This window comes from Ictidomys tridecemlineatus, chromosome 2 (assembly GCF_052094955.1).
Source record: "Ictidomys tridecemlineatus isolate mIctTri1 chromosome 2, mIctTri1.hap1, whole genome shotgun sequence".
NCBI lineage: Eukaryota > Metazoa > Chordata > Mammalia > Rodentia > Sciuridae > Ictidomys > Ictidomys tridecemlineatus.
This window is the reverse complement of record NC_135478.1, coordinates 205337397-205358067: the sequence shown is the minus strand read 5'-3', so window position 1 is coordinate 205358067 and position 20671 is coordinate 205337397. Positions and strand designations below refer to the sequence as shown.

At 38.3% G+C, this 20671-nt stretch overlaps 1 protein-coding gene across 2 annotated transcripts; it reads right to left on the bottom strand.

Annotated features, from left to right (window-relative positions):
- Positions 1-1331: 1331 nt before the first annotated feature.
- On the bottom strand, positions 1332-19912 carry Sri (sorcin). Of its 2 annotated transcripts, none has more exons than XM_078040464.1 (8): positions 19892-19912; positions 13649-13732; positions 11673-11742; positions 6939-6982; positions 6530-6677; positions 6199-6312; positions 4660-4718; positions 1332-2809 (listed from the first exon to the last, which is right to left on the bottom strand). In XM_078040464.1, the coding sequence occupies exons 1-8, from the start codon at positions 19895-19897 to the stop codon at positions 2783-2785; spliced, it is 552 nt and encodes a 183-aa protein (XP_077896590.1). In that variant the 5' UTR covers positions 19898-19912; the 3' UTR covers positions 1332-2782. The 2 variants fall into 2 exon arrangements, with proteins under 2 accessions (XP_077896590.1, XP_005340064.1); XM_005340007.5 differs by lacking the exon at positions 19892-19912 and adding an exon at positions 14698-14844.
- Positions 19913-20671: the final 759 nt, after the last annotated feature.

The window sequence follows — 20671 nt, the reverse complement described above, 5'->3', positions numbered from 1 at the left end:
CTGGATACCCTTTGGCCCATTTTTGGGCAGCCCAGGCTCAAGAGAAGCTTTGTGGCCACACATAATATATCTGGGATGAAACCTAGACTTACTATGTAAGATACAGCAGGACCATCACACCGTAACATGTAATTGAGGCATAACTACTTCACATATAAATTGCCTCAAATGCTTAGGCCTCCAGGAAGCTCTTCCCCAAGGTGCATCATCATTTTCCCACATTCCACATGTTGTGCAGGTCCTCAGTCCTTTAGGTGGGAGGGTTAGACCAATTTAGCTCTAAGTTCTTGGTTTCTGGGTTTCCAGCCTGCTCTGCATTTATCATTTTAGAGAACAGTTGTTAAAGAGAGCAGAATTTGAGGATTTTTGCCTTAGCCAATTAATGGTGTATTGTTTTTTCCTAAAAACCTTTGACTAGAACTAATTCCAAGAATTTAACTAGATTTTTTCTTTACTACTCCTAAGAAACTTAATATTGAAATTCTGAGCTTATATACTTGGGTCTCAAAAGAGTAGGACATTCAAAAGGAAGCAAAATAAAGGGTCCCAACATATAAGTCTATAGGTGATGATTAAATTGATATTTAGTTTTGATTTAAAAGCTTTATTTTTAACCTCCCACCAGGTGTTTTGACTAGATTAGCATGGCTAAAATGCTAAAAAAAATTAGAATGTCAGCATTAATAGTATTCATATTAATATTTTATTTTTACTTTGAAAAATATTGCCAACAGACTACAGCATAGAAAGCAGACAATACTTAAAGTCAAGTGGCAACAACTGCTTATTTCAATGCTATGTTTATGTAAAGAGAAGTGTGAAAATATTAGCTCAATTTTTGAGGGTCTAAGTCATTACCTTCTAATTTCTGTAATTGCTTTAGATATCTTTTGCCTATTTAAATATCTTGTGAATAAACTGAGAATCATTTACTCAAGTCTTTATTGAGACTTGAGGATCATATCTGATTAGAACCTCGGCAAAACTATTAAACAAGATTTTTCAAATTGGGGCTTAGATACTAAACCAAAATAATCTTTGTTTTCAGTTTATGGTTATTTACTCTCCCTTTACAAGGATATAATTTAGTTACATACTAATATGAACTATGCATATGTACTAGTGGGGGACAATGGGTTTGCTGTGTATGTGGGTGTTTTAAAATAAATAAATATTATCTAAGCTTCTCCCCCATATATAATATATATATCATATGTATATATTATATATACATTATATAATATACATTATATATGTAAATTAGGGTTGAAAAGTATTTATGAAATATATATCTTAGCATTTAGAAAACACATTAGTGAAATGAGGCTAAAGAGACTTAAGAAAATTTTTATTTTCATTAGTTGATAACTAATTCATTTGAATGGTAATGCTCACATTGTGCCCTCAAGTAAGACAGATACACTGCCAGCAAGGAGGAACCATAATAGCATCATTTTTTTTTTAATCTGTTAAGCTTTCTTGCAAAAAAAAAAAAAAAAAAAAACCAAAACCCCCTCCCCCCACCAAAACAAAGGCAAATCAGGACAGTTTTAAATTTAAGAATCAGAAATGCTGTTTCTGCTTGTTATACCAACACACCTTTTCTGTTCAGAACTACCAAGATGTAAGTGCTGTCTCCTTTTCAAAGATGGGAAACTAAGACACTAGGGGTTATCTAAAATGATCAAACCACACAGTAAAAGGTGCAGCCAGCATTAGAATCCAGATCTTACTGAAAGTGCATGGTTTAAAAATATTATTGTTTAAATTGATAAATACCTGTTTATTAGAGACTATTTGGGAAAGTAGGAGGAAGAAAGAAAACAAACCCATGATCCTGACGCCAGATTAACACTTTAGGACACTCACTTAAGTCTTTTTGCTATGTGTTTTTAAAAGCATAAACACATGACATAACTAAATTGGATGCATCAATATTTTTAAAATCAACACATCTTTGACTTTAAAATGGAAGCATATATCTTATACAAAATTTGGAAAACACTGAAATGTATAAAGAAAATTAGTCATGAAGCATCCCATTAGCCAAAAATAACTATAGTTAGTATTTTCATATATTCCCTTAGTCTTTTTCTATGAACTTTCTTCTTACATAGTTAAGCTTATAGCATATAAGATTCTTAAGTATAGTTAACAAAGGTTTGAATGGATGATGACAAAGAGGGACTTGGTATTTGCCACTCAAATTATCCATACATTTTAAAAAGGCAGAAAATAATCACTCAATGTTCCCTGTCCATTCACAAGGCCATGAAAATATGTGTAAGTCTAAATCCTGTGCTGCTAACTTTCTAGGAAGGTAAACTCTAACATGGATTACTGTTTGTTTTTTGCATTCAAGTGGGTGTATATCATTTACCGAAGAATGTTCCACACAAAACTTTCAACCACATTCTTCAGGAGAGGAAAGATAACAATTGTAGCCTGATTAAGTGTTTCATATCTCATAATGAAAAGTAAATAATGTGCCTTAAACATTTTGCATACTCAAATTTATAATAAAAGAGGCTTAGTAGGAAAATAAGATATGACTGATACTGGCTCAAGGAAGTTCTAGGTGGTATAACACACTTGATCTTACTAAGTTCCAAAGAATTTATTATCAAAACTAAAACCAAAACTTCAGTTGTGTGTAACGTAATAGACCTTTACAAGAGCTGTCGGGGGAAGTAGCCATGTAAGCTACACACGGTACTGAAGGCAAAGAGTAAGCAAATGCGAACTCCAGGTGGAATGTTGATTGACTTCCAGCAGCTTCCTCTCAAACGGTCATGACACACTGAATGAACTAAAAGAGAGAAAAGCCAGTGTTATGCTACAGACCACAAAACACTTAGTTCACTAGAGCTGATTTTTTTCAACAGTTTACATTTTAGTTCTCCAACTTGGAATTAAGGATTAACACACACACATACACACAACCTCTAATATATGATTACATCATGAATGGAAAGGTTCATTTTTTTAGGGAAATGCTCTACTATAAAACCCAATGGAAAGCTGGGTGTGGTGGCACATGCCTGTAATCCCAGTGATTTGGGAGGCTGAGACAGGAGGATCGTGAGTTCAAAGCCAGCCTCAGGAACAGTGGGGCACTAAGCAACTCAGTGAGACCCTGTCTCTAAATAAAATACAAAATAGGGGTGGGGATGTGGCTCAGTGGTTGAATGCCCCAAGTTCAATCACTGGTACCAAGAAAAAAAAAATGGGAGCCAGGTATGGTGGTAAACATCTGTAGTCCCAGACACTCAGGAGGCTGAGGCAGTCTCAAAGCCAGTCTCAGCAACTTAGGCCCATTCTCAAAAAAGTGAAAGACTGAGGATGTAGCTCAGTGACAAAGCATCCTTGGGTTCAATTTCTAGTATAAAAGAAAAAGAAAAAGAAATACCCAGTGGGGTTCTTACTTCTTACTGGTATAAGACATTACTTCAATTGATAAAGGATTATTTAAATCCTGGATAATATTGAAGATCCTACAAAAGGTCACGCTTAAAGGTACCTGCCCACAAATACAAATAACTGGAATTTATACTGTCACATCATGTTCCAAATTGCACAGTTTGACCCCCTTTACTTTAATGGAGCATTTTAAAACAATGTATTCCTTTAAAATCTGCTTATCAAAATAAACCTAGATGCAAATAAAACCATTCCCCAGTGCCCTTGCTCTCTAATGCAGTGACAGGACTGTCAACTGAGAAGCTAAGCTAAGGCACACTAAAGAGAACACACCCTTAAATAGAAGAAAGAAGCATTTTATACTTTCACATATACTATGCCTTTCCAAAGTGCACTGACAACCACAGTAGCTGTTAGAAATATTTTAGAATATTCAGTGATTACAGTGATTTCAATTCTCAAAGCGACTTTGTTTTTTAATCAATGGCCAAGCAAAAACATGAAATAACAAAGCATCTCCTTACTTTTGTTACACACATCCAGTGAATGGTATCAGAGAGGGCAGTTGGTTATTTCACACTGGCCCCATCCTCTCTTGTTTAGTGTGGCTATACATTAAAAACTTCCCTTAAATTATTATTTAAGCTGGCACCTGCTCAATTAAGAACATAGTTGTGCAAAGTGCAGGTTTGAGCTATTAAAGCTACTTCTCAGTCACTGAGATGGTTTGTTTGTAGAAGGGAAAATCAGACACAATACCTGTAGCATATGATTTGAGGATATTTCTGACTGAAATCTTAAAACAGCCCAGGGAAAGAGGTACTACTATAATGACATCCTTCTCTTTATTCAAAAAGTTTCAAAGCAATTAAGAAACCATATAAGCGACACGATGCAGCTAATCAATGCAACAGGCTAGATTTGAACCCATGTCTTTAAATATAAATCAGAGGTCCAACCTATAGAAAAAACTAATAGTAAATGAAATTAATTAATTTTAGGGCTGAGGTTGTAGCTCAGTGGTAGAGGACTTGCCTTGCACACATGAGGTGCTGGATTCGATTCTCAGCACCACATAAAAAATAAACAAAATATGTTTTAGATGGTAACTCCTTCTGATCACTTAATCTCTGATTTCTCTGGCATCTTTAAGATGTTCTTAACATCTAAATTCAAAAGGGATGCCCATTTTTGGTGCACTGTATCCATCTACATAGCTCTTAATTTACTTAGACTTACATCATCATATGAGAAATTCACCATGCCTTGCTGACCAGTGTCCCGTCTTCGAAAGTTATCTGTAAAATAACACAGTAAAATGTATAGTTTTTTTAAACAGCTTTTCTAAAATCACCATCATTGATTATTTTAACACTAGGATGAAATTATAGTAACATATAAATTGTACAAACTGTCAACAAGGCCAAAGCAAAGATTTTTTTTTTTTATTGTTGGTCGTTCAAAACATTACATAGTTCTTAATATATCATATTTCACAGTTTGATTCAAGTGGGTTATGAACTCTCGATTTTACCCCGTATACAGATTGCTGTATCACATCAGTTACCCTTCCATTGATTTACATATTGCCGTTCTAGTGACTGATGTATTCTGTTGTCTATCCTATTCTCTACTATCCCCTCTCCCCTCCCCTCTCCTCCCCTTTTCTCTCTCTACCCCCTCTACTGTAAATCGTTTCTTCCACTTGTATTATCTTGTTTTACCCCTCCTTTCCTCTTATATGTAATTTTGTATAACCCTGAGGATCACCTTCCATTTCCATGCGATTTCCCTTCTCACTCCCTTTCCCTCCCACCTCTCATTCCTGTTTAATGTTAATCTTCTTCTCAAGCTCTTCATCCCTACCCTGTCCTTGGTCAAAGCAAAGATTTACTATGCAACAAAGTGATATCATAGGCAGAAGTTAACAGCTGTCTTTTTTTGTGTGTGTGTGTGGAACTTGGAGGAAATGCCTCAAAGTGAGTTTTAAAAAGCTGTGCAACTTCTAAGATCTTTACTTAATTGTGATGAAAGCATAAAATTTCAAACTTAATAAAACAGATATTGTTGAATTAAAGAAATAGATAAGAGTTCATATATATATATATATATATATATATATAAATATATATATATACATAGACCTATATAAAATTTTTTTTAGTGGTCAATGGACCTTATTTTATTTATTGATATGTGGTGCTGAGAATTGAACCCAGTGCCTCATACATGCTAGGTAAGCGCTCTGCCACTGAGCCACAATCCCAGCCCTAGAGTTGTTAATATGATAAATGGGCTATGATAAAATATCCCACCCATTTCAGCCCACTTACAAAACAAAGAATTTATTTCAATTTTCAAAAATTTCACATTCTAAAGAGAAATCACTCATAATCCCACTCCAATAAAAATTCTCAGGTTAGGGCTGGGATGTAGCTCAGTTGTATAGCACTCATCTGGCATGTACATGGTCCTGGGTTTGATACCCAGAATCACAAGAACAAAAAAGAAAAGAAGCTCGTTATGTTTTGGACTATTTTAGTAAAACTTATTTAAGATTTAAGATTATTTTAATAGTAGATTACCAACTAACCAAAAAAAATTCTGTAAAACAAAATTATCATACTACGTATGTGTAACAGCAATGTCACAAATTGACTAAAGCAACTACTGAAGCATAGAAAAAACTGGGGAGAATAAAAGTTCGGAAGCACTGAGAAATAAAATGTCAACTGTATCCTTGTGGCTCTTGATGACCACAAACCTCACAGAACACACCTGTGAGTGCTCTCAGCTTGACACAGCAGGCAATATAGTCATCGAAGGTGATCTTTCCACTGGTGCTGTATCGTTTTGCAATTGAATTCACAGTTTGGGGATTCAACCTAAATCCTGAAAGGCAGAAAAGTCATCCATTAAAAGTTTGAAAAAGAAAAACCACTGAAAAATAATCGAGCACAATTTTTAAGACTGTGGACTTTATTTATGAACACACACAATTTCTAAGAAAATAGAAACGATCTTCAAATAGCACTTACTATTAGAGAAAAAACAAAAAAACCCCACTCTACCTACCAGTGAACAGAGAGTTCCAGTTAGTCATACACACCCATGGTTGTCAGCGCCTTCTGCAGTTCTTGAGGATCCACAGTTCCACTCCGATCACTGTCAAAACTGATGAAGTGTTGTCTCCAGCCATTCAGTACAGACCAGAGTTCTTTAAACTCATTGAACCCCATTGTGCCAGACCTGTCTCTCTGAACTGTAATCAAGGATCAGAGCTTCTTTATTTTGTAACATTTTCTACTTTGATGCCTCCTTGGATTCTTAAACAACTGACATTCTGTTTACTAAACTTCCTTCCCATTTTTACACCAAACCATATCCTAAAAGCCAGTTATTTCACCAAGCTTTTCAGGGATTGTCACTTGGTGTTTTAATTCTGTGATAAATTATTTCAGGAAGGAAATTTCTTGTCAAGAAACAATACTCTAGAAAACCATCGAGGTAAAGGATACATCCAGCATTGAAACCATAAGCCGACAGGTCTCCAGGTTAAAAGCTGTTAAATCAAGAAAAGTACAGACATATAAACACAATTTCAAAAGTTCACATTACATTAGCTATCTTCAGATTAACTAGCGATGTGATTATTTGCTTTCTTTATGCTACTCAGTTTATGTGGAACTAAACTATATTCTAAATAGACTTTTCCAGATAAAAGGATTTCTTCTTCTAGAATACAAATTTGACTTTAACAATCTTAAAACAAATATTTTTAAAAAGTACTATATAGTACTGTTAAACTTTCTTGCCTTTAAAACTATAATATAGTGAGTCCAATTAGCCATACGGGACCAAAATTATTATATCCACCATAGTTGTGTGGGAAGGCAGAATGGCTTTGTTCATAAGTTACCATATGTAATTTGCTCATAAATTACCATAAATAGCCCGTTTTACTATTTTTATGTTTAATCATTTGTTTTTCTTTCTTTTTTATTTAATGTTAGACACTGAGCAGTAACCTCTTACGTAAAATAATCTATGACCTCTTTTCATATATAGTAAGCTTATAAATGAAACCAAGTAAATGTGCTTGTTAAAACTGTTTTGAGTAAGAGTACTCTGCAGTGTCAAGTGGGAAAAGCTAGTATAAATTCTGCAAGTTTAAGATGCACACAGAACTAACCTTTTCCATAGCTTTTGCTAGTTTCTTTTATTTCCTCTACCCAAATGGAAATTAGAACACAATTGGGCTAACTTATTATTACCATCTCCAAGCAGTACAAATGATAGTTTTCTGTGTTTAATGAATTATTGTATTTGGCATATTCTCTCCCAGAAATAAAAGACTAGCAACTATTTCTATCTTGGTATTCAATATTCATTTGATTGACATACAATTTTCTTAAGAAGAAAGAATGTGTCAACACTTTCTACATTTTTTGGAAGGATCTTATGGATTCTTCATTCTGACTTTTGAATTATGTAGAGGTATAAAGTCCCTTGAGTCTAGAGCAGTGATTCTCAGCTCTGGTGCCTATAAGAATCACCTGGAAAATTTAAACAATCCTGAACATGGGCTGCATCACTGAGTTCCAGTGTGTTTTAGAGCTTCTCAGAGGATTCCAGTGGGCAGTCAAGGTTGAGACCATACTCTACTCAAGTGTGATTCCTGGACCAGCCATATTAATAACACTTGGGATCTTGTTGGAATTGCAGAATCTCTATGTACAGATATGATGCATTAATAAAAACAAAAAGTGTGGGGAAAAAAGGAATTGCAGAATCTCAACCCTTACCCAATAAAATACAATCAATAAAATCAGACTCTGAATTTAAACAAGATCCTCAGTGAGATATATTCACATTAAAGCAGCTGGTCCAACCTAGACCAATAGCGCATGGAAACTTGTTAAAAGTGACAACCTGGACCCATATCACGTGGAAACTTGTTGAAGTGATGTTCTTACATCTTACCCTAGACCTCCTGAAACAACATCTAGGGTGGGGCCCAGCAATCTGATTTTCTGTGATCTTTCCAGAAGATGCTGCTGCTGCTAAAGTCTAAAAACCACTGCTCCAGATGGCTTGACAACCACAGGACAGAGGTCACCATGTCTGGCTTACATGGAGATTTCCGAGGGGCTATGAGACAGCTTCTCTGCTTTCCAGTTCCATGAATGGTAGGTACCACCATCTACTCAAAGTTCACCCAAGACAGACACCTGGGAGTGTCCTCCATTCTCTTTTCTAAAATTCAATCACCTTCTACATAGTTCAGGATCCATTTTCAGTTTCATCGTCACTTCCTGGGTTTAGTTAGCATTTCTGTAACCTATATGACTCCATGGAGACTCTATCATGCACCCCGACTCTGTTTAACTGAACCACTGTCTCCCGGTTTAGTCTTTACCTTATAACCAGGATGCCATGTGCTTTCCTATATAAGACCCTGTATGTATATTCTGCTGTCATGGTAAAGGCCAATTGCCTTACCTGACTTGTAAGTAAGGTCATGCACGTGTGTTCCCAGTTCAGCTAGTCTTATCTTCATCAATTCCCAGACACTAGGCTTAGGGAGATTTTTGATTCCTTCCCTGAATGATGAGCTCTCTGGGTCTTTCATTATGTACTGTTCTGTCTGCCTAGGGCAGTCTCCCCACCTCACTCACTTATTGGTCAGCTTCATTTCAGCTGTACTGTCACTTCTCAGTTTAGATACTAATTCTGCAGGGAAAACTTTCCTGCCTCCTGACTGAAGTACCATCTTATAACTTCCCTTATCTAGACAAGATGACTCTGGGTATGCCTAGAACAGTTATAGTCACTTTTAAACTACTTCAGAAGGGGGCTGTGGGTCCTGATTGGCATATGCCTTCCACCCACCTGTCCACTCACTTGGTTCTGTTCTTTTTGGTTGGAAGCTGGGCTTAAAAGATTGATGTACAATTTCTGTGTTAAAAAACCACCTCGCAAGTAGGGTGATTTATTACAGGCCAGCAGAAGACATTAAATAAATCAACTAAATCAGAAGGTCCTCATGTTTCACAAAAGGTCCTCTATAATGCTCTGATTTAAGGCCATCATTACATGGGGTTTTCTCAAATAAAATTCTTAAAAGGACAGCTAAGAATATATCATCTACTTTGTTAGATTTTAAAACCTGCTGCACCTCTTCTATTACAAGTGTATAGAATAATAGTTTATGAATGACACTACCTCATATTGTTAAACCCTGCTGTTATAGGATAAGATCTACCCATGGAGCCAAGTGATCTTAGGGTTTTGTGACCACTGTTTGTTGCAATCTTGGCTGAAGAATTTCAAATGAGTCATATATAGTAGCAGGTAGGAGTTTATCAGAAAGAAAGGAAAGGGGGAAAAGGAATACTCTCATGGTAAAGAGTGGATTCTCTCAAAGAGGAGAGGGATATCCTGCTTTTCCAGTCCTCCAGTTTTATTGAGAGTCCTAGGGAAGTTTCTAGAGAGTCCTGCCCTGGTCTACCTTTAGATTTTTAACCGACAGCAAAATTGCCTCAGACTTCCATGTCCCCACTACACATAATGTTATCCCATAGATGAGGAATTTTACTATTATAACGACAGGCTAAATATCCAAAGGCAACTCTGGGTCATCTTGGTCCTTGCTGACTGGTTCTAATTGGAACCTGTTCTTATAGATCTTGTGGTTGGGGCTTTGCTTCTAATTGTCCTGTCTTCCTGAGGCCTGGAATCTGGTCTGCATAAAGGTCACTAAAGGTCCCCCTTCAGGGTTACCTGTTTTTTTCTTATTGGCAGGGAGGCACCTTTGGGCTTCCATTTTTCCTGAAGATAACAGGTTATTTACTGAGGAATGTGACATATTCTACTGACTTAAACCAAGAGGAGGCCAGAGTGGCCACAGATAAATAACTTTTTAAAAGAAGAGGGTCAGCACAGTAGGCCCAGTGTATATAATTCTCCCCTTAAACCACTGTTGCCATAGCTCATGTCTGTCTGCTGTCACTGCTATGAGACCTGCCTTGTTCACCAGCTTTACTACTTGAAGTTAACAATTAACCATTTAAATGTATTGCCTACAACAGTAAAAAAGGAAAAAACAGGCAAAAAAAAAAAACAATTAATCTAGAAAGTGCTTCTTTTGTTTAGGACCAGATTAAAGGACAGAAATTTAAAAAGTTCTTTTGTATTAATCCCCCACCTAGGAAATAGTAGGTCATATAAAAGAAGAAACACTAACAATAAAAACATAAGTAGTTCAAAGAGAACCATTTAGTAAATATGTCATGTCAAAGAGTCAAAAATGCCACTATAAATCTTCAGGTGTGAATTCTGGTTTTGAGTATTTTTAATTCATAGCTTACCCTTACTGAAATCAAGCCCCTTATGATACTAAAAACAATGAAGCCAAGGCTTCATTTTGATGTTCTGTCTCAATTACCAACTGGAAAAAAAGTTGGCAGGTATTGGACTTGAACTAAGACACTATAATCTATCCTAGAAATTGGTCATGGTCAAGACTGGATTTGAAAATTAAGTACACAGTACGTATGCAGGATGATGAGAAGCCTGGTCAGGATGCAGCATCTCTGCAGTATTTCTCCATCTACTACTTGTAGCAAAGACCTCAAAAGGCAGGAAATGGAGGGAAAAACAAAATTACAGGGCAGCAAAGTCAGTCTTTGAGGAACTAAGAAGGGAGAGAAGAATGACTAGTTAAGGAGTTCAGAAGTAAAAAGGGTACTTTCCACTTGGCCTGAATACATTTTCTGAAACAAAAGAGGAAAGACCCCTGGGATATCACATAAACGTTCATGTGGCCAACAGCCTGTCCAGGGCTCAGAGACCAGGAATGCAGGACTAGCCACTAAAAACTCTAAGTGCCATCAGGCATAAACAAAGTAAGCTCTTGGCAAATAGTCAGCCATGACTATTAGCTCCTACCATTAATAATACCTGACCCAGCAGATTTCATTTCAGTACCTCAACTTGTCCTCTTGGCCACCCAAATTGTCTCACTAGTTTGAATGGTTCCAAACCCACTAACCTGGTAGGTAGAATAGAATGACTTATTTAACTGTTTCCAAATCAACATTTAGAAATAATAGTCGTAAGTTAGCTTTTGCAATTCTAAGCTTGGTTGAATCAGGACAGCTCAGTTTCCTTAAAGGCTATAATGTCATGTAATAGCTAATGTATAAAGAACAAGAGGACTTTAAGAGAAACTTTGGAACTTGTCAACTTACGTTTATATCCTCCAGCAATGCCCGATTGTGTCAGACATCTCTGCAATTCATCAGCATCTATTTGCCCATCCTTTTATGAAAAACAGGAAGAGGGATCACAGTTGTAATTTGTATTTTCAAGTTATTTGTTTACCCTCAATATTCAATGCAGCAAAAATAACAAAGAAAAATGAGTATTATCATGCCCCTCTTCTTTTTTAATAAAAAGAATGTCTTCCAAAAGTGGGCAATCTTTTCCTCATCCTAATTCCAAACATAATTTAATGACGAAAGAGAGCTTGTGTTCGCAACTTTTGTTCTCTCAGTCAGAGCTAGGAAATTGCCCAAAGTAAGCATTTTAAAATAAAATGATTTAAGGAGTTGTTTAAAAATTTTTATTTTCTTTTTAGGGGGAAAGAGCAGGGTACACAGCAGACATCAGTAAATAAAAGGCCTGATTCAAACAGAAAGAGACTCTTTGATCACCTTATAAGTTAGTGATTTTTTTTTTTTTTTTTTTTTTTTGTAAAAGAGCACAATTAGACCTAGAAAATATAAGTTAGGCTCCCGGTTACCTGCTCACTGACTATACTAGGTCAGAACTAGAGATATGTGTAACTTCTAGGGATTTTAAAATAGAATATTTAAATCCTCAAGTTTTGAGTATAATAGGTTACAAATAAGGAGCAAGAGTAATAATTTGATGATGAATATGCTGAATACAGGCCAGGGCTGTTGAAAGCTAAGCAGATAGGGTCACTTACACACTGGAGGCTCTAGCAATCTAAGAATGCTAGTCTTGAGGCATGCCCTGTCTTGTGGTTTCAAAGATACAGATCAATAAAAGATTAAGCAGATACTCAAGAGGAAAGTCTTGCAGTTTTAGACTCAATTTTCCATTCAAGTTCTCAAAGCTGTATTTCTTAGAGTGTTACTTTAAAAGGTGATCCATAATATGCTATAGCATTTTTTCATATTATGATTTTGCTATTTCTAGCTTTTTACCAAAACAAGATTAAGTTGAATTCATAAGAATAAACAGCCCCTCTGGGTGTGTCTGAGTTACACAACAGTGTATTTACTATATTCAGTGACCCTGGAAGCTAGGTAAGTGTCTTCCCTTGGGGTAACCCAGCAGCTGTCATACAACTTGGGAATGCAGAGAAGTAGATCTTGGGGAGTTGACCTGAATTTTTTCTCTGGGTCAATAGGGCACAACACCTAATAAGGATGTGGAAGAGCTGACCTAGTAACAGCATTTGCATCAGAGAGAAAGAAAACTGCTCACAGGATTAACTTCCTGATAGGGAGAGTAGTAGTTTCTTATTTAGAAGCTTATGGGTTTTTACCATACATACCTATTTCCTAAGGATAGGTAAAAATTAACAATCAAATTCAACAGAAACTATTCACTAGAATCTGGCTACATAATTACTAATACATGTCTTTAAGTTGTACAGACCAAGGTTTATGTACATCAGATCTTGAATTTCTTCTCTTGAAACCACCCTGGACTCACAACTCAGTTCTAAAGACATTTTCTACCTTACAGATCTTCAAGTATACTTAGAATCCCTACTCTGTTCAGTCTTACCCTCATTCAGTCACATGCTTATTTTCCAATTCAGCTAACTTAATTTAGTACAGATACTATTTTGTCTTAATTTGCTCTGAATATTCAGAATGAAGAACTAAAATAAGAAGCTAGAATCCCCCTACTCAAAGAGGCTGAGGTAGGGATAGCAAGTTTGAGGCCAGCCTGGGCAATTCAGTCAGACCCTGTCCCAAAATAAAAAAGGCTGGAGATATAATTCAGTCACAGAACCCCTGGGTTCAATTCCCAGTACTACAAACAAACAGCTGTCTTTCTTTCTATCTTCCTTTATACAGGCAAAAGAGATTCATTTCCAGGGCAAAGTTCATTTTTGTGTCACTATATCAAAAGGTCACACAAATGTGAATCTGACAGTTTTTTAATATTAAAAGGAAAAGCTAACCTGTCCAGCAACGGCAGCGAAGTAACCATACAGTGGGTCCTGAGTTTGTCCTGGAAACGTAGGCCCTCCAGGAGCCCCTCCATACTGTGCAAAAGGAAACACAAACGCATCATTCCGCTGAATCAAGTGGTATTCTTTCACCACAGAGAGCTTTTGTGCAAAGCCAGGCAACTGTGTGCTTGCCCTTCACATGACTTAGCTCCCCCCTCTAACCAGCAATCACCCCACCTCTTTTTTCCACTCTCACCCTTTTATAACTTAAGGACTGGTGACTTGGACCCAAACTGGTTTTCATGAAAGTGATAGCCTGTATATGTAAGTCACTTTAAAAAGCCCTTTTAAACTGCAGGTTACAGCGATGAATATAACCTAGGCAAGGGCAGAGCTCCAATTGTCTTCCTTGTTTATATAGCTTTTATGGTGTTTTAAAAGTGTTTTAAGTACTAGGTATGGCTGGAGTTGGTACAATGCTGAGACAGGTGTGGCCTAGGGAAGAGTTCGGGACAGGTTGTCTCAGGCAGGGCAACAGTTTCAGAAGGAGCTCCCTAGACGATGCGCTTCCTTCATGCCTGGCCAGGTAGACTTCCTCCAGGACTATTATGCTCACAAATTTTCCCTGACCTCCGCCCTCCTGCCATCCTCCCTCACACTTTCTTTTAAAGGGATGAAGACAGATCTCAGGACCATTCTAGATCAAAATGGCTGTAGTTGCTTTGGGGGAAAACCGAGAGGGAGGAAGAGGAAGCCAACACCCCACTTTCACAATTTCATGCCGCGTATCCGAGAGTCACAGGATGGGCTTCTTGGATCCCATTTCACTCGTGCCTTGGTCCCACGGGGCCACCCAGGAAAGGGACCGGGGGATGGATGAAGAGAGAGGCAGAACCGCAGGGGCCCGAGACTAGGCGGGGAGCGCACAGGGAGAAGTCAGGGCAGCCGTCCCGGGATCCGCGCGGCAGCGCCCCCTCCCCGCGGGCCGCAGCGCCTCCAAGAACGGCCTGTCGGCGTCCTCGGAGCCCCAGGCTCGCGCTGGGGCAAGCAGCACTTACCCCACCTGGGTAGTACCCGCCGCCGGCACCAGGATGCCCCGGGTACGCCATGGTGCAGACTGCGCCGCCGCCCAGTGCGCCTTGCCTCCCCGCCCCGCGCGCGGGGCCGCCCCCGAGCGCACCACGCCGGGCAGCGGGGGACGCGCGCTGCAGCCACCTCGGTCTCCCGGGTGCTCCTCGTCGCGGGCTCTACCTGACTAGCGCGCTTCCAATTCTTTGCCGCTTTCACGTCAAGGCTATGCATAATTGAAGGTCCAGTGGTGACCTAAGATCTGCGATGAAATTCACACGTGGGACTTTCTTCCCTTCGAAACTAATGGCACATTCCAACACCACTGCACCGCCCGGGGAATTCAGTTTTTCCCCCTTCCTACTTGGCTATTTTCTGGCACATTTGTTATTTTAAATAACGTTATTGGCCAGGGCAGACCCGCTATGAGCAACGTTATGGGGAAGGGCCTGAATGCATTAGAGCAACTTTATGGTGCCGGCGGGTGAAGGGACGTTGAAAGATTAAGGAGGCGCCTTTGGAAAACAGGAATAAACTTCTGGAACTGTGTGTGCAAGGAGGCACTTGGCTTGCGTTTGTACAAGTCGTTGAACAACAATGGCGTTTTTCCCTGTCATGGGGATAAATCATCACCGGGTTACGCTGGGCGTAGCTCAGATGCTAACTAGGGAAGACTGGAGTATTTTCTGGGGAGAGTAGCCTCACCCACATCTTTCCTAGGAAAATTAAATGTTTTCATGCAGTAAATGAATTATCTGGATGATTCTAGTAAAACCAATCCCTTTTCCCATAACTGCTGAGCTACATTTTATACAAGAAAAGTTTAGAGCAAACTAAGGGCACAGGGCGGCCATGTAGTTGGTATCAAGTCAAATCCTAGATTGGTGGAGAGCAGGTTTAATCTTGGTGCAGCAAGTGCTGCCCAGGCAGACCTGACCTTAAGGAAGGTGACAGATGGGTCCTTCACCTGAGTTTTTCAGAAAATATTTCTCAGCTCCACACAGTTTTTCTTTTCATCTAATTGAACAGTCAGAGGCAAGACACGAGATTTAAGTTTGGTTTTGTTTTATGTAATTTTGATAATTCAGAAAAATGCTCACTTGTCTTTGTTAAGGACTAGACAATGTTTTTTTTTTTCTTTCTGACTTTGAGAACTGTGTTAATAAGCAAGACTCACAGAATTTGCTATGAAGTTTGCACTAAAAGACTGAAAAAGTCATCAACATTTAAAGAACACCTGGCCAGTAAGTTACTTCTCATCTTGGTCCTAGGGGTTCCTCCATTCCAAATTCCTTCATTAAGTTCATTGTTTTCCCTTCAGGAGTAACCTCCTTCCCAAGTTCTCTTTTTGGACACACAAGCTCCAAAAATGAAAGTTCCAAATAGAAAAAAATTCTTATTGTCTCAGAGCATGTTGTTGCCTTTGTTATCTTTGAATCAGGAAGTAGACTGTTGCTTTCAAATACCATGGTGATCATCAAAGTCAATTAGGTGATTTGAGCCCTTTGGCCCCTATTTTGAAGCTTTAATCAACAGAGGATCTGGGATCTAGGAGTTGAGTCTAATCTCTCTTTCAGTATGCAGGTTTGAAAGAAGTGTATAGCATGTAAAATATTGGTAAGTAATACAGAATTATTTTATGGATAAATGATTGTTCTAATTGTCATTTCAGTAGTCTAGACATCTTCCTACCTACCCATACTAAAGATCCAACTTGTGTTTATGTGTGGGCTCGAGCACTGCATGTGGTGCTATGGCTTAAACCCAGTGCCAAGACTTGGGGACTTGTGCATGCCAGGGGAATGCTCTACCACTGAGCTATACCCCCAGGCCAAGAATTGTATTTTAATGGAGTATAAATTCTTATACTGCATGGGGGCTGGGGATGTGGCTCAAGCGGTAGCGCGCTCGCCTGGCATGCGTGCGGCCCGGGTTCGATCCTCAGCACCACATACCAACAAAGATGTTGTGTCCGCCGAGAACTAAAAAATAAATATTAAAAATTCTCTCTCTCTCTTTCTCTCTCTCCTCTCTCACTCTCTCTTTAAAAAAAAAATTCTTATACTGCTAACAAATTGGTTAAGCTGCTGCTGTTTTAGTTTCTAAAAAAATCTGTGGCAATTAATGACAACAAACCATATCTGTGTGTATGTGGGTGTGTGTGTACACTTTTATATGCATGCATGTATATGTACTTTATGTGTATGTGTGTACTCACATACAGCATTTTACATATTTGCTTAATCTTCATAAAACCCCATGAGATAGGTGCTATTTTTTATCATCCTCAGTTAGAAGTTGAAGAACAGAGGAGCTGAAAGAAGGCAACCAAGTGGAAGGAACACAGAACTGAGCTTTGCTGCTAGGCTCTGACTCCAAAGTCTGTGCTCTGCACTCAGAGCAGCAAGCTTTTAAGGGTGCAGATACTAAATATTTTAGGTCATATCCTCTCTGAAGCAACTACTCTGCTCTTACAGCCCACAAGTATCTGGGGATGGTACATAAATGAAAAATGTGGCTGCATTCATTTTTCCCCATCCATTTAAAAATGTAAATAACATTCTTAGCTTCCAGGTGTACAAAAAGAAGAGGTAGCTCAGAGTTGGCTGTCAAGCAATAGTTTGCCAACCACTGTAGGAAAATGGCTTATGACTCGGGGGATACAGCACTTTAGCAAATGATTTGCTGACTTTAAGATAAAGCCTATGAGTAGCTGTGTCTGAGTCACCCTGAGGAACGGTAACCTCCCTGGGGTGGGGGTCTTACGAACAGAGTGGCTACTTCAGACCTCTTCCCCATTGTGCAGTAGGATAATCAAGAGGAACACTGTTATACTGTGTCTTGTGTCTTGCCCTATGCAGTAGTAGCCAGGGGGCATGTAAAATGACAAAGCTGAATGCCAGGCTATCTTTACATCCTTGTTCATGGTATATGGGTTCTTTTACTCATAGGCTGAATATTACAGAAACTAAACAATTCAGGAAAGAATAAAGAATAAACACTCAATAGTAACTCTTAGAAAATACAGATGCAACTTTCTTTTATAGTTTTAGTATTCATTCCAATAGAAGGTGTGGAGGTTCAGTGAAAGAAAAAGTTCCTGGTATGTGCCAAGAGTTTTTTACTACATGCTTCCTTATTACATCTAAACAACCTCACCTTCTAAATAATTGTGTTTTATAGATTAGGAAATTGAGGCATAAGTAACTTTCCCAAGGTCACATGCCAGTTTTTGATTCTTGATCTATAAGTCTAAAGCACAGGTGTTTTGAAGTAAAAACAATATACAAAGACACTGAACAAAGCTTGAATTTCTTTCCCTTAATTATATTGCTTGCTGAGAAATTAGGGCAAAGGAGAGGCTACAGAAAAAGTCTTAAAGATAGGTAACCTCTTACAGAGGTTGTGTTCTAGAAGCTGGTTGTTATGGGCTGTGTTCTCCCATAAAAGTCATTTGGTTATGGTTCCCAGGCAAGCCTTTGCAGCCTCCTCAAAGCCCTCATTGCTCTTCTGTAGAAGCCTGGTCCTGGATCAGGACAGAGAGGAGTAGGGAGGACTTGGGGCTGGTGTCCCTCCCATCTTCATCCCCATCTCAGTCCCTCGTCCTACCAGTGTTGATAGTGTTGATGTCACAAGGTCAGCACAGTATCAGCAGTGCAGTGAGACCAGGGGGGAGGGTCTGGAAAGGGGACCCAGTCTCCATCACTGGATTAGCATGACTGGATTAGCATGCGTGGGTGACTTGGAGGAGGAACAAAAACAGAAGTTTCAAATTACACCTCTGGGAAGGAAGAATGACCGCCATGACTCCAGGAACTTGGGTGGAGTAGGTATTTCTAAAAAGTCAGAGCTATAAAAGTTTATATAAGTCAGCTATATATAAATTAGGAATAAATTGGGATTTTTTCTCTCTCTCTCTTTTTTTTTTTAAAGCAGCACTGTGATTCAAACCCAGGGCTTAAACATGCTAGGTGAGTGTTCTACTACTGAGTCGCGGTCCCTGGAAATTTCTTAATTAAGAGTAAGGTATTTCTTGGGAGACGATGTAGCTCAGTGGTAAAATATACTTGCTTAGCATGTTAGAAGTCCCATCATTAAAAAATAAAAATAAAAAGTTTAGATTTTTAAAAATTCATCTATTTTTACCCTCAGAAAGTTACTTGCCTGTTTTCATAGAGTGGGAAGTGATAGGAAAGCTGAGGAAGATACCTGGGCAAGTTGATTACCATTTCTGTTTTTTGTCTGAGAAGCCACAAATTGTGATATTACTATTTTAGTAAACAAGGATCAGGTAAGCAAAATTTTAATGCTGTGTTCAAAACTGGTTTATTACATGCCAAAAAGCAATTGTTGCCAGGCGCGGTGGGGTTCACCTGTAATCCCAGTGGCTTGGGAAGCTGAGGCAGGAGGATTGAAAGTTCAAAGCCAATCTTAGCAACTTATTGAGGCACTTAGCAACTCAGCCAGACCATGTCTCTAAACAAAATATTAAAAAAGGCCTGGGGATGTGGCTCAGTGATTAAGTAGCCCTGGGTTCAAACTTCAGTTCCAAAAAAAAAAAAAAAAAAGCAGTTGTTTGTCAAATATCTAAGGTTCTCGGTAAAACAATCAATCTTTCTAAATCTAAAAGCATATTATCAGAAGAACTAGATATATTTAAGATTTAATTGCATTACATGTTTTGTTGAATTTGCTGAATTATTGTTCTGTGAAGGAAACTGTACTGTTTCCATTTTATCAAAATGGGGAATGGGTGGGTAACTTAATAAATTACATCTAAGAGCAAGAGTCAAAAGGGAGGCTTTTCTTTGGAAAATGAAAGTAATTTGAGGGGAACTGACTTCTGTTGGAAGCTTTCTATTCCATGAGCCTGTACTAATTTTCTCGGTGGGGAAAACCACTCACCATTCCTGTATTCCCTTAAAGGCTGAGAACACATTTTTTTTTTCATTCTTAATTAATTTCCTTTACCATGATTATTAATTTCTAGGCTTCTCTATTAAATTTTGGCCACCCTCACAAAGCATTTAGAAAATATTTTTATAAAAATAAACTTTACAGATATCTCTAATCTGAAAAAAATGGGTCATTAGAATTATGTAGATTAAGAACTTTCCTATTTTGATTGACAGAACATCAGAATTGTGTGGAACTCTCTAACATTACATACTATCTTTTCCTTACCTGCATCTTGAGGTGAGGTCTTACAGGTAGAAGCTGTGATTCTTAGAGGAACGTATCCTTGCAGTGTGGCCAGATGGAAGAATCAAGAAGTGTGAACTGTAATAGCAGATGAATCACATTACCTTCTTGATCCCTGGTAATCAGTAACCAACTATAATCACTTCCAGCAGTTAGGCAGACTTCCCATAGGTGCCAGAAAGGCTTTCTACAAAATATGTTTGCTTCAGGGTTAGAATGACTCTAGCTTAAAGCAGGAGCCAACAGCAACAAGCAACAACATTAAACATGCACATGAGACAATATTTTAATTCCTTTGGAATTTTTACCTTTTTTTTTTTTAACTTCTAGCTTTATAAGAGTCTTCTGAAGACTGTGCATTGCTCCAACGATGGGTAAGAGCTGGGCTCATAGTGGCTAGTGAGGACCTATTTTCAGGAATTTTGCCAGATCATTGTTAAATATTGTTAGTATTATAAGCTAATTTAAAAAAAAACACATTTATTTATTTATTTTTAGAAATATATGACAGTAGAGTGTATTTTGACATACTATACAAGCATCCCATTCTTGTGGTTGTACAGGATGTGGAGTGACACTGGTCATGTATTCATACATGAATATAGGAAAGTCATGTTCAGTTCATTCTACTGTCTTTCTATTCCCATCCCTCTCCCTTCCCTTCATTCCACTTTGTTTAATCCAATGAATTTCTATTTTTCCTTTCCCCCTTATAGTGTTAGCGCCCTCATATCAGAGAGAACCTTCAGCCTTTGGCTTTTT